Here is a 15,000-nt window from a genome sequence, read left to right on the forward strand (position 1 = left end):
TAGTTATGATAGTTACGTAAAAGGGTACCATTATAAGTCACAGTATGTCTGACTCTAGGTTTGTGTGTGGATGTGTGTGTATATATGTCTGTACGTGTGTGTGTCCGTGTGTGTGTGTGCATGCGCATGTGTGTGCGTGTGTGTCCCAGCAGGTCCCGGATGCGGCGTGAGGTTCTTATGGAGGGCCCTCAGGACAACGACACGGACGCCGAGCCTACCCCCTACTCCCCCCTGCCCTCCCGCAGCCCCGTATCCGACGGCGACGACAGGAAGCTGCCGCCCCACGTCCGCCCCCTCAGCGCCTCCGTTCGACACCTCCCCCTCCCCGTCAAGCAGGATGCCGGAGACCCCGAGCTGGACGCTCCAGGGGCGGGGGACGCCACCGGCCGGCTGCCCAGGATCAAGCACTTCCCACTGGGCTTGGCCTTCCCGCCGCTGAAGGCCGAGCGCGATGAGCTAGCGCTAACGCTAACCGGAGCTCCACACCGTCCCCAGAGCGCGAGGGAGGACGAGGCCAGCAGCAGCCAGGGCCAGTGCCTCTTCTCTGGGGCTCTGGGCATGGAGGGCTCCCTGAGGCCCAGCGTGAGTCCGCATGAAGGGGGGGAGGATGCCGAGAAGTCGCCCGTGGACCCCGTGAGCTTCAAGGCCTCATCGGAGCCATGTCGTGGCAGCCTGGAGGTGTCGCTCAACTCCCCCTCCGCCGCCTCTTCCCCAGGGCTCATGCTGTCCGTCTCCCCTGTCCCCTCCTCGTCCGCCCCCATCTCGCCGTCCAACCACGGCACAGACGCCCCCTCTGCACCCGGCTACGGCCTGGACCCCCCCACCCTGCACAACCCCAAACTCAACAAGAGCACGCAGAGGCGCAACGAGAAGATGGCCAACCTGAACAACATCATCCACCGGCTGGAGAGGGCTGCCAACCGCGAGGAGAGCCTGGAGTGGGAGTTCTAGAACATAACCTTCTCTCTCTCTCCCTCTGATTATGTGTGTGTGTGTGTGTGTGTGTGTGTGTGTGAGTCAGAACCCTTGCACATGGTTCACCCCGAGACTCTGAAAGAGAACCTTCTAGAGTCACCTCAAGACTCTGAAAGAGAACTTTCTGGAGTCACCTCAAGACTCTGAAAGAGAACCTTCTAGAGTCACCTCAAGACTCTGAAAGAGAACTTTCTGGAGTCACCTCAAGACTCTGAAAGAAAACCTTGTTGGGTCATCCCAAGGCTCTAAAAGAGAACTTTCCAGAGCCACCTTAAGACTCTGAAAGAGAACCCTCTGGAGTCATCCCAAGACTCTGCTGGAGAACTTTCTGGAGGCTCTGGAAGACGCCCCGTCCCCCAACCTGGACCCCACGGTCCTCTGCACTGACCGGTCCCTCAAAGGGAACGACAACTTACAACACTTAACACTGAAGACACCCCTCTGGAGAGTAACACACACACTCACAAACACACACACACGCATGCACACACACAAAAACTCACACAGTCACACACACACACACATTTCTAAACGTCTTTTAGGTATTTTGATAAAGCATCCTACTTTGAATTTTATGTAACAGCACGTGCTGTTGTGTTTTAAACGGAAGAGACATAACGAGATCAAGAGGAACTCTGAGGTGAAGACTTGCAGCTATGGTGTCATGAAATGCACACTGAAGTCCTATAGATTGCCACTGGGTGAGATTATTTAAAAAAAAGACCGCTGTCTTAAGCCATTTAAAAAAGCACTATACTTATTTAAAATGAGACACTGACCAAATTTGCTACTTTTTGAATAGCAATTTTTCTGATTTTGTCTGTAAGACGGGACAGATAAAAGATGAGCAACTTATGAAAAAAAAAACATGACATGACGAAGGGATAGTCCTGAAAAGACTCTAAAATAGTGAACACATCGTATGTACTTAGTTTCTTGGTGATATGTTTTGGAACATTTGTTACACAGACGTATAATATGTGGTTGTACGTGTTGTAGAATTGTCTGCAATAGCCTTCTCCGAACAAGATGTAGCATGGAACCGAAATAACCCTTCTCCTCTCCTCCCTAGTTAGTCACATGTGATATACTTGAGCTTAAAAAAAGAGAAAAAGTTGAAAAATCTGCAAAAAATAAGAAGAAATGGAAATGTTTAAACCTTGTTAATTGTAGGATATTTTAGTGAACACTTTCTTTCTTTCCTTCCTTCCTTCCTTTCATTTTAATAATACTTAGAGGTTTACATTAGGGGCCGTGTGCATGGGTGTGTGTGTGTGTGTAAAAGTATGTGTGTGTGTGTGTGCGTGTGTGTGTGTGTGTGTGTGTGTGTGTGTGTGCGTGTGTGCGTGCCCAGCAGTATAGTGAGGCTTTCACTACACCTGAGCACCGTTTACTCGTCCTCAATAATTCATTCCGGTGTGTTACCTCGTCTCTCCTGTGAAGCCCTGGCCCAGGGCGGCGGCAGCCATTACTGCTCCCTCTCTGCATGCACATCACACACTCCCTCCCTCGCCAGGTCTCCCCCACACACACACACACACAAACACACACACACACACACACACCTCCGCCAGGCCCCACCCCCCCCACACACACACCTACGCAAGATCTCCCAAACCACACACACGCACACACACACACACACACACACACACACACACACACACACCTCCGCCAGGCCCCATCCCACACACACACACCTACGCAAGGTCTCCCAAACCACACACACACACACACACCCCTCCCCTCTCGGCCCACAGCACAGCATCAATAATGGAGGATGCGTTTACAGCATGTCTCGGAGCCTGGAGCACCAGACACACTAAACATGTCCAATGAGCAGTGAGTGGGCACGCAGCTGCTAGATTTGTTTCCCCTTTTTAACATCATCTTTTCTCAATGGATTACAACCAAGCATACACAACTACACACCCATGTGCACGTACACACACACACACACACACACACACACACAAGCATACACATACACATACACATACACACACACAGAAATGTAAACGCACGTACACACACACACATACATACACAGAAATGTACACGCAGACAAATATGCACACACACACATAAACGCCTAAATGCACGCGCACACGTGCATGCATTTGGCCTTTCCCTGATTTGGTGAATGAGAGTTGCATAGCATAGCTGCTGTCTGATCTGATGATTGATCGTGCAGGCGTACCCTGAACTTGCACTTATACCACCCCCCCCCCCCACACACACACACACACACACACATACACACACAGACACACACCCCAACATAGCCCTAAGTGGCACAGATCCGTCCAGAGTGGGTTTCATCTGGGAGAGAGAGAGGGACACTGTTGAGAGAGCCTGTATGGAGTTTGAACTTGAAGTCTAAAATCTGAATGGTGCCCAGTTTCAGGTGTACTGAAAGCAGAGTCAGAGTGGGGACTAAGCCTTGTGACTGTTTTAAATTGACTTAAATTGACACTTATATCCTGACATGTTTTGGTCAAAGACCCAAGGAAGTAGCACTTAATTAATATAATTTGGTACTATAATCATCCCCATTACATATATACTGACCACTGACCGTCATCTTATAACATGGTCAAAGTCTCCAGAATAATGGATTCATAATAGTGATTCAATTGCTAGACTGAAACTGCTGGACCAAACCTGAAAAGGAGATGAAGGGACATGACTTATTATTGAAGTTTCCTCCATGCATGAACCATATCTTAATTGGCAGGCATGGACTGCTCTTAGCTAATGTGGTCACTGAACTGGATTAAGCTGGGAAGGTTGTCAGGGTGTTTTGCTGCTGGCCACCACAAATGCTTTGTTTTTGTTTTTTAATTTGTATTTTGTCATACTGGCATTTCTACTACTGTGCGTTGTTTTTTCCGTTTTATACTCTGGTTAACAAGATTTATAGATCTACAATACCTCGTAAGAGAACTACGCCGATAGCAGTTGACCGTGATGTGGATCTGGCCTGGGTTTGGCACACATCTGGCTTTTGGTCTGGCCCAGATCTGGCTTGCATCCGGTCCAGTTGTGGTCAGCACCAAGCTCAGTCAGCTGCTATCAGTGTATTTACAGCACTTAAAACCTGGCGTAATCAAGCAAATTTCGATTAAATTAACTTTAGTGTTCCACAAGTCTTTGCCTTTTGATGTATTGTTAAAGGTGGTAGTACAAACTTGCACTTGTTTTAATAGTACAATACAAAGGATTGGAATTATATATGTATAGTTATATGAATATTACACATTTACTGAAAATAATAATGATATCTTAGGTTCTTGACACTTGTGTGCTGATTATTGAAATAGAGTGTACAGATATATTAACCAAACTCACAAGCCAGTTGTGGTCTGGCAGGCTTGCCCACCTTTTAGAACTTCTCTCAGGGTAGTCTTGCTTCTAAGCTTTACTGAACAGGTCAGGTCTCATCACTGGTAAAGTTCGCCAAACATAAACATCAATCGAGTCTCGCTGAGCTGATTCTCGTTTGCAGCTCAGACTTACTGGACATTGCTCATTCGTATACGAGTATTTCTCAGTGAACATGTAATCAAATGACCACAGCATTTTGTGAGCATTGAATGATTCTATGTCTTTGTTTATATGACTGAATTCCATATGGTCTTGAATAAAAGTGCACTGGATAAAAAAAGCAGGAAGTCAGGCAGTATACCCTATAGATAGACTAACTGAGTATGCTTTTGAGATGAACAAGACATGACCACTAACGTTTCCAGTGCGGTATACCTCCATATCGGAGAATCAAGAGATTTTTGTTTATATCACAAACACAGATGGCACTGCCAAGGAGGCTTGAGTAACAGAACAATTTTAGATGTGTATTATACCTTTGAAGAGAAAAACACCGTTGTGAAACCACAGACATTTCTTGAAAATGTTGCATTCACACTTTAGGCACAGATTTGTGTGTATGTAGGATATGTTCTTTTTTCATTTAGGAACTGGGGTCAAGTATTTATCTGAACAGAACTTTTCATTTGTTTGTTTGTTTGTTTGTTTTTCTCAACAGAGATCTTAAAAAAGAGAAATAAAATGTCTCAAAGACAATGTTTATGAGAAGAGATCTGCTAATTTCACTTTATGGGCTCTCCTCACAGAGCAGTCACTTCACTGGATTTCTACGGAATGAGGAAATCTTGTCATCACATGATGTGCATAACCAACAGAACTCTTTCACTGTTTCTCACCCGTTTCACTGCTTGTGTTGGTGATATTTGTGACATTCATTTTTATTCAAGTCAGTGGTCCTCAATAAAGTTTTTTTTTCTCTTACCATATGTCTCGTTTATATATTTCTTTGTATGGAACTTGCATGTGACTTTGTGAAGACGGCCGTTGGGCATGGAGTGGACATGGAAGGGTTAAGCTCTCCTCTTCTCACCTCTTCTTTGGCCAAGATCTCAGTGTTTTTTTTCCCCTCAGCCTGGAATTCCTAACATGTCTCAGATGTGATGTGGGTGAGATATAGACACACACACACACATACACACACACACACACACACACACACACACAGCTTTACCTAGTTATCTGACCTGTCCCAGTCCACCCACTTTATGCACAAAAGAGTGCAGCTCCAGCCGGTCTGTTTGATGTGGTCAGGAAGCTCTTCTGTTAAAACTGGTATATACTGTGGGTATTATGGGACACCTCATGTGCACATCACTTTATCATTGGCTCCGTCAGGTTCCCATGACAGCATTCATATTTTGAGAAAGATGCACTGTTTTTGATCAAGTTATGAAAATATAACTGAAATGGTATGTTGACCAAGCACCGAATTCTCTGAACATTATAGTTTGCTGCACTGCATTGCATATCATGATTACTAACATGAAGTGTGGCTGAAGAGAGAAAAGAGGTGTTTAGAGAGACTCACATAGTCCCGGTAATGTTGATAGATAGGGCATGCATTTAAAGCCCATTTTCTTTGCTCATGCCTGTCATATCATCCTCTTGTGAATAGTGCTGAAATTCCCTGATGACTCATTTCTCTTAATACTGCAAATGTCAGAGCACTTTAAACTTTGGTTTCAGAAAAGCTCAAATAAATATTACATGTCTTTTAATCACACGTCCCAGGCCATCGTTGAATAAATTACTATGTGACCCTTTGTGTTTCTGTTTCTTCATTACCTCTCAGCCATGGCATAGCTTTAAACAGTGCAACACTATATACAATTACAATGAAAAACATAATCACTGTTTTTTCCACATTTTAGTCTTCTTGACTAGTTTAGATATTCTTAAAAATGTGTTGAACTTTTAAGTTTGACCTTTTGTTCCTCTTCCCATGTAAAATGAATGATAGGCTACACTTTCTAACTGACTTCTTGCTATTCTAATTAGGCCTACAGAACATGATATTCAAATATCTACCCCTCCCCCATCAAGAGGCAAAGACCAAACGTGATTACGCAACATTCTGTCATTACGTGCTACGTCACATGCGCAGTCTGTGGTTGAAACGCGGCGATGACGGGCAGAGTCTACTGTGGGACGGAGTAGGACTGCAAATGGATCTGAATATCTGTTTGTGTAGCTTATTTGCAGTTTGTTTAAAACCGGATGAAAGAATACTCCACCCCCTACATGTTCGTTCTCTTCTAGAGCTTCTTCTAAGGTTTGTACGCCTGTTGAGTTCTTGCTTAGCTGTGTTGGCGCGACTCAGGCCTGTGCTTAGGGGTCCGCCCTCTATCGCATAACAACAACAAAAACACAACCTACTCCGTTAGCCCGCTAGTTAGCTTTAGTATCAAAGCAGGCCCGCTCAAGGGAGGAGGTGAAAGAACCGGGGGAAGAGGAAGGTACCGACAAACACTGCAGATATTCTTGTAAGTTAGTGCTGGAGGTGTACTCTCACGATAGTTGTCACGGCTACCTAATTTACCCCTGGCTACTGAACAGCAACAAAGCTATGATAGATAAATTGCACCGTATAACAGTTAGCTGATGTTAGCCAGTTAGAAGCTAGCTGGAAACGCTGAAGAGTTTGCTCTAACGTTTCACTATTTGTGCTATCATAGTGTTGACAGCTATCGCTGGGTTAGGTCGAAATAGAACTGTTCAAAACATACGGTGGTTGAAATGACTTGCACAGCTTGTTGGGTGTCATGTTATTTGTGAAACCGTAAGAGGCTTAATGTTATGATTCAGGAAATATTTTGACATGGAACGTTATGGTATTTCTATGTGGCTAGCTTATCAGATAAGTTATCCAGTTAGCTTGAATTGTCGCCCAGTCAGCTGGCAAGAATCCGCTAGCTGGCTAGCTATCGAGTTAGATCTCTGGATTTACTAATATGAATGAACTTTTGAAATCGACCTGCCAGCTTGCTGTTAAGGTTTATTTTGACGTTTGTTAAAAACAGTGATATTATTGTTACCCAAAACAGTTGAGAAATATTGCACTAGCCACTAACTAGCCTTAAGTGTTTTGCTTGTTTGGTAGCAGTGCAACCAGAGCCGACTAGTAAACATTAGCTTCCCGATACCTCGCAAGCTTGATTGGAGCTTGATTGCGTGGAACTCGCAAATTAAGTATGCAATTCGCATGTTTATCATCGCTACTTCGCTTGTTAGAGTGCAGTTCATATCGAGCGTTCGTAGACCTTCAGCTATTCTGATATCAAAACATTTATTGTAACGTTATTCCTCTCATCAGCACAGACAGTCTCCACTGCATCTCATAGTATACGCCCCAAATCATCCTTATAGTCAGGACTCGCATGCAGTAACAAGTGTGTCAAACTAGATGCTGATTTGTGCGGTCACTAAAAGTCACATGCCACCACGATTTACTGCATGCAATGCTTATATTTAATTCCACTGTGGCTTTGTTGCACCATGCTGAAATGCTAGTCACAAGGAAGGCATTCAGCTCTTTACAAGTTAAAATTCAACAGTGTGGTCATGCCAAAGCCGTATGTACATGTCCCAGTCAGAGAGGCCACATAAGGTAACCTTGTTTGCAGGGAAGGCAGGCATGGGTGCACCCATGCGGACACAGGGTATTGAAAAGCTCTCAGATTGAGCTGCCTGAGCTGTGAGCAGAGTCACTGCTAGCTAGCCATTTGTCTGGTATTTTGTTTTTAGGTCTGGTTTGGGTGGGTTTTCAGTGGCAGATTTTTGGCAGGCAGGGACATGCTCTGTCATACAGGCGAGGCAGGAGGGAGGTACAGACTGACCTTCTGTCATTATGAGCGGGATACCTGAGCACCTGAGGCTGACTGGATGGTTTCCACTCCTTCACAAATGAAGCCATTGCTTCCACTGTAAACCGAGCATTTTTCGGGAAAGTCTATCTCCCCACCCGCGCACAGAGCAAGTCTGTTGTTGTTTGTTTGCCTTTATTGTTTGAATTGTTTTGGTGTTGCCAGCGTCAGACTCATCCCTGTGAACAGAGGCTTGTTTGTAATGATCACCCCAGCACTGTTCTCAAACGGCACACAACATGGAGTTTCCAGCTATTTTCATTTACCAAGGGGGGTATTTTAAGGTATGTTGTAAACCTCCAAATAGAGGAGCTTTATAGCAAAGATTCTAGAGCGGAGCTCTGTTCTAGAATCTTTGCTTTATAGTTTTGTTCTATAAAGCAGCAGAACAAAGCCGCAGGAATCATCTGTTTACAGTTCACACCAAGAACGATAACAGTAACTGAAAGAGAAAGTGAAGACGATAGGGGTAAACCACCTCCTAGGAACCCCCCTCTGAATGTCACTGAGAATACTAGCATTTTGGCTCAAAGTCACTGAGAAGACTAGCATGTTGGCTGAATGTCATTGAGAATACTAGCATTTTGGCTGAATGTCATTGAGAATACTAGCGTCATTGAGAATACTAGCATGTTGGTCCTGTAGGTTGAGCAGCCGGCCAGCGTGGCTGTAGTGTTGGCTTGTGTGTCGTCATGAGCGCTGACGAGGTGTTAAGATGGTTAACCTGCTGCCAGCATGCTGGAATGGGCCTCTGTACACACTGGGGCATCCGGTCACGAGTTGGTCTCTGATAAACACACACACGCGCACACACACACACACAGTGAGTGTGAGTTCCAGATACGCCTTATCAGTTGCCACCAGAAGACACTAGTTATTTTGCAGAAGAGTGTGTGTTGTTGATGGTCCAAGGATTCCCTTGCATGCACGATGACCAGCCTGCACATCTCAAGTGGGAAGTCATGCACACATACAGAGGGAGAGAGAGCCGTCAGTGATGGAGAGATGGAAAGAGATAGAGAAACAGAAAAAGCAGCAGTAATCTCAGGCATGAAGTTGCATTGAGAGAGAGAATGAGGAAGCCGTAGAGTTAGGCTGGCAAGACATGCGGAACTTCAGCAGTGCCTGACCTGATATTCTGGACAGTGTTGCTGATGCCTGTCTCTCCAGTGGCAGTACTACTGATGCCCATCTTCCCAGTGGCAGGGTGATCTGATTGCACTGATGGTTGCTGTGATACCGCCCTCATACCCAGCTGTCAATCATGCGTCGCAACACATTCTACTGTCTGCCTTCAAGAATCCAATGTACATCATTCTCTAATGACAGAGTCCTAGAGTGAGGATTGTGAGTGGTTGCTGTAATGGGTGTGTGTGTGTCTTGGGTGTTGCTGAATGCTGAGGGTGTTTGTGCTGGCTTTTAGGCAGCAAAAGTGCTGCTCAGTTACCTGATGACTGTGCAGTTTGACCCTCTAAACACACACAAACACACACACACACACACACACACACACACACACACAAACACACACACACAGCTGAGGTCTGTGGCCATCCCCATAGGTGCGTAGCTGTGGCGGACCTGTGTACCCGCGCCGCCCTGCCAGGCTATATTTGCCAGCGCCTGAAAAGGGGTATTGAGAATGGGAATGGGAATGTTACGTAATGCCGTGGAGTGATGTTGGAATGCTGTGTCTTTTTTTTTTTTATTCAATCAGCTCTTTTGTCTCTTTCCACATACCCCAACCCCCCCCCCCCCCCCCCCCCCTTATCCTCCAACAGAATTCAATGTCATAACCCAGAGTGAGACGTTTCCAAACAGGAAGTTAAACAAGGACGTCGCCGTCTTGAGCTTCTCTGCTCTCAGTGGGTGAGTTTCAGCTGCACGGCTCTGCACACACACACTAGAGGGGGAGGAACTTCACTTCCTCCTTACATGATTGTTTAAACACACACTTACCCCAGTGAAGCAGCGTCCCAATGCTAATGCATAATATTCAGCTTTCCAATGCTAATATTCAACTTTTTAATGCCAATGTATAATTTGTATAATGTATAATATGATATTTAGCCTTCCAGTGCTAATGTAAAATATAATATTCAGCTTTCTGATGTTTTAAACCATGCTATAATCCATCTCCTAGTTGAGCAGAAATGACAGCGTTATAACCGTAAGAGGAAGCATGGCCCCTTAATGAATTGAAATTACAGAGGAAGGAATATAAGGACTCGTTCCCAGTGGTGTAGCTGAGTTGTTTAGATCTGTTCTTCCCCCTCATGATGTCCACACACACACACACACACACACACACACACACACACACACACACACACACAGACACACAGCACTGCCAGAGGTTTCAGTGGTGCTGAATGCGATCGGTGCTGTATTGCCATGCGTAAGCAAACCTTTCACAGGGGGAATCTGCTGGATCACACCTGGGAACTCGGCCTAACACACAACCTTTCTGTTTGTCTCCAAACCTCTCTCTCTCTCTCTCTCTCTCTCTCTCTCTCTCTCTCTCTCTCTCTATTTCTCTCTCTCTCTCTCTCTCTCTTTCACAATTTATCTCTCTTCATTTATCTCTCTCTCTCTTTCTCTTCCTCCATCTCTCTCTCTCTGTCTATCTTTTGTCAGACTGAGCCTGTGATTGAGTGAGAAGAAAGGAAAGGATTGGCTGGAAGAGAGCCAGACTCCTTCACTGGGGCTATGGTAAAACACCTCTCTCTCTCTCTCTCTCTCTCTCTCTCTCTCTCTCTCTCTCTCTCTCTCTCTCTCTCTCTCTCTCTCTCTCTCTCTCTCTCTCTCTCTCTCTCTCTCTCTCTCTCTCTCCCTCTCTCCATGCCATACTATCCCTTTTCTCAGACTGTGTGTATTATGTTTGTGTGTTGTCTGTGTCTTGTTTGGTGTGTATTGTATTGTATTTCTGTGATGCGTGTGTGTGTGTGTGTGTCTGTCTGTCTGTCTGTCTGTGTGTGTGTGTGTGCATGTGTTTGGGCCACTGGTCCAAGAACAGTGGCTTTGCTGAATGGGAGGCTGTGTGTTAATGGCAGGGCCTTTTGCAGTGAGGCCAGCGGGTTGGTGTTCAGACAGACAGGCCGGCTGGACAGAGTGACAGCTCAGGACCACAGCCTCACTGCAGCCTCAGCGAGAGTCGCTCTCCACTGGCAGACACACACACACGCACACACACACACGCACACACACACACACACACACACGCAAATATACACTCTCTCTCAAACACACACACACACACACACACACACACACACACACACACACACACACACACACACACACACACACACACACACACACACACACACACACACACACACACACACACACACACACACACACACACACACACACACACACACACACACACACACACACACACACACACACACACACACACACACACACACACACACACACACACACACACACACACACACACACACACACACACACACAGGTAACATTCATACCCATGAGTGTGTTTGTGTGTTTGAGGGTGGACAGATGGATGAGTGGGTATTTGCAGTGCCTGGCAGTGTATTTGTGGGTGTGTGTGTGGACTGCGGAGGGATGTCCGTGGGTTAGTGCGTCGTGTCTGTTTGTGTGTTTGTGGGTGTGTGTGTGCGTCACAGCGGGGACTATCTCCGTCTCCGCCTCTAGCGATTGGTCGGGCGGTGCCACCACCCTCCCTGTGTGTCTGTCTGTATACAGGGACGTGAAAGAGTGGCTCTGTCTCACTCTCCTAAGTGTGTGTGTGTGTGTGTGTGTGTGTGTGTGTGTGTGTGTGTGTGTGTGTGTGTGTGTGTGTGTGTGTGTGTGTGTGTGTGTGTGTGTGTGTGTGTGTGTGTGTGTGTGTGTGTGTGTGTGTGTGTGTGTGTGTGTGTGTGTGTGTGAGCATTAATTAAACACTCCGCTCACACAGCTCACCCACAAGGCAGCTGATTCTGTGTCAAATCAACCAGACCAGGGCTATAAGCAGACTAAAACCCTGGCCAAATCAGAGCTTAGCCAAGCTAAGACCCGGGCCAGAATCGGCGCCAAGACCCAGGCCAAATCAGGGCTAGAAGCGGGCTAACATTTAGACCAGATCAGGGCAACACCCAGGCCAAGATCCAGGTCAGATCAACCCCCAGGACAAGACCCAGGCCATTACTCAGGCCAGATCAGGTCAACACCCAGGACAAGACCCAGGCCAGATCAGGTCAACACCCAGGACAAGATCCAGGCCAGATTAGGCCAACACCCAGGCTAAAATCCAGGCCAGATTAGGCCAACACCCAGGACAAGACCCAGGCCAGATTAGGCCAATACCCAGGCCAGATCAGGGCTGTAAGCCGGCACTGCGCAGGGGCAGTGAGTGCTGTTGCTGACCAAGCCTTTGGTGCTAATAGGTCAGAAGTCAATGTGATTCTTGGACATGGATATGAGGGAGCATGGTAGGCTAAAAACAGCAGCAGGACCTCAGGACATGCCTGCGCTGTGTAATATGTGTGGCGGAGGACGAAGATAAACGATAAACAAGTTGTTGTTAAGGTCAAAGGTATTTCTTTTTTTGTTTGTGTAATTGATTGCATGTTTTTGCGTAATTGAGCATTCATGCAATTGCGGTGTTTGTATGTGATGTGTTGTTTGTGTGTAGGTGTGAGTTGGCATCTGTGACTTGGGTGTGTTTGGGTGTATCTCGCTGTGCCTTTGTCTCTGAATAGGAATGTGCAATTCAATCATTGTGTGTGTGTGTGTGTGTGTCTCTGTGTGTGTGTTTGGAACTGTATGTGCAAATGTGTCCATATATGAATCTGTGTTTTTGTGTGTCTAGCCCGCCCCTCTACGTGTGTGGGTGTGTGTGTCGGATGCCAAGCTGACACTCTGCATCAGCACGCCTCAGGGAGCACTTTGCAGGGGCCAGACCAGGGGCAGCGCACACACACACACACACACACACACACACACACACCTCGCTGATGCAGCAGATATCATCCTGCTTCCTCTGTGTGTAATCTCCCTCTATAGAGAGAGCCAGTTCCACCAGCCTCACGGCTCTACTGCCTAGACTGTCCCCAGCAGGACACACACACACACACACACACACACACACACACACACACACACACACACACACACACACACACACACGTGTGTCTCCCTCTCTATAGAGAATCAGTTCCATCAGCCTCCCGCCCCAGCTGCCCAGATTGTCCCCACCAGAACACAACGCTTTGTATTCACTGAACTATCAGCTCATTTGAAAGGGAATCAACAGGTCAATTCAGAAACGACTTGTGATCTTTATTCTCGTCATATTTACAGCAGACACTTTTACCCCTACAGACTGACCGTATTCCATAGATACACATTTCCTGTGTGTATGTGTGTGTGTGTGCCAGGAACGATAGTTATAAAGACAACTGTAGCTATAGTGTTAGAGCTGCCACACTCAACCAATAATAAGGACAGTCTCTCTTCATTTTGATAACTGTAATGTCTAGAATTGTATTGTTGTTAAAATTGCTTTGATAGTTGTTATCACACTCATAACGCTCTTTGTTTGCTATCATTATGGTATGCTGTGTTATCGTTGTCATTCACATTCATATTAACGAGATCAGTACTTAAAACAGTCATTTCTGTTATCGTTGAACTTATCGTTCCTTGGTGCTGTTCGCTCACGGCCACTCCAGTTGAACCCCCGAGGCTCGTGCCACAGGGCCAGGCAGGCAGCGTCTGGAAGTGAGCAGAGGGCCGGGCCAAGGACATCAGGCGTCAGTGGTTAGGCGATACGCTCGAGCTTCGCCCTGCCTCACACACAATGGCAGGAAGGCGGGGGAGGGCACGGCCCTCGTAAACTGGCACAGGAGTGAATGCCAGCCAGCTCGTGTGCCAACCTCTGGTGATGGTTAAGACTGGCAACACTCACCAGGGATAGGACTGACCGTGTCCCTGGATTGCCATGATGACCATGCCCGTTGGGTGGGGGTGGGGGTCACGGTCAGAAGTGTCAGAGTGTGAGTGGCACAGGTCAGATTTCAGATACTACATAAAAGAGAATGTTGACCTGGTCACAGACACAGGCACAGGTCAGACACTACGTATAAGGGAGAGTTGACCTGGTCACAGACACAGACACTACGTATAAGGGAGAGTTGACCTGGTCACAGACACAGACACTACGTATAAGGGAGAGTTGACCTGGTCACAGACACAGACACTACGTATAAGGGAGAGTTGACCTGGTCACAGACACATACACTACGTATAAGGGAGAGTTGACCTGGTCACAGACACATACACTACGTATAAGGGAGAGTTGACCTGGTCACAGACACAGACACTACGTATAAGGGAGAGTTGACCTGGTCACAGACACATACACTACGTATAAGGGAGAGTTGACCTGGTCACAGACACATACACTACGTATAAGGGAGAGTTGACCTGGTCACAGACACAGACACTACGTATAAGGGAGAGTTGACCTGGTCACAGACACATACACTACGTATAAGGGAGAGTTGACCTGGTCACAGACACATACACTACGTATAAGGGAGAGTTGACCTGGTCACAGACACAGACACTACGTATAAGGGAGAGTTGACCTGGTCACAGACACAGACACTACGTATAAGGGAGAGTTGACCTGGTCACAGACACAGACACTACGTATAAGGGAGAGTTGACCTGGTCACAGACACAGACACTACGTATAAGGGAGAGTTGACCTGGTCACAGACACAGGCGTGTGGAAGACAGA

The 15,000-nt window shown here is 46.6% G+C and overlaps 2 protein-coding genes across 5 annotated transcripts in view; both read left to right on the forward strand.

The window, feature by feature from the left end:
- cux2b (cut-like homeobox 2b) overlaps window positions 1-951 on the forward strand; it is a 166,695-nt gene extending 165,744 nt beyond the window's left edge. Inside the window, exon 22 of the mRNA XM_076270066.1 lies at window positions 150-951. Within this exon, the coding sequence (XP_076126181.1) occupies window positions 150-951 (802 nt within the window). The remainder of the gene's footprint in view (window positions 1-149) is intronic.
- Window positions 952-6,484: 5,533 nt separating this feature from the next.
- The window catches only part of mtmr3 (myotubularin related protein 3), a 39,876-nt gene continuing 31,360 nt past the window's right edge, over window positions 6,485-15,000 (forward strand). For 2 of the 4 annotated variants that reach the window (XM_076270865.1, XM_076270868.1), the window contains exons 1-3: window positions 6,485-6,634; window positions 10,007-10,094; window positions 10,863-10,937. In XM_076270865.1, the coding sequence (XP_076126980.1) occupies window positions 10,935-10,937 (3 nt within the window). In that variant the 5' untranslated portion in view covers window positions 6,485-6,634; window positions 10,007-10,094; window positions 10,863-10,934. Of the gene's footprint in view, window positions 6,635-6,729; window positions 6,846-8,645; window positions 9,573-10,006; window positions 10,095-10,862; window positions 10,938-15,000 lie in introns of those variants that run through there. The other 2 variants (XM_076270866.1, XM_076270867.1) reach the window with 2 other exon arrangements.

This window comes from Alosa pseudoharengus, unplaced genomic scaffold (assembly GCF_046254945.1).
Source record: "Alosa pseudoharengus isolate Yale_2024_CS ecotype anadromous, Long Island Sound unplaced genomic scaffold, YU_APseudo_1.1 YU_APseudo_1.1_scf_6, whole genome shotgun sequence".
NCBI classification, from domain to species: Eukaryota; Metazoa; Chordata; class Actinopteri; order Clupeiformes; family Clupeidae; genus Alosa; species Alosa pseudoharengus.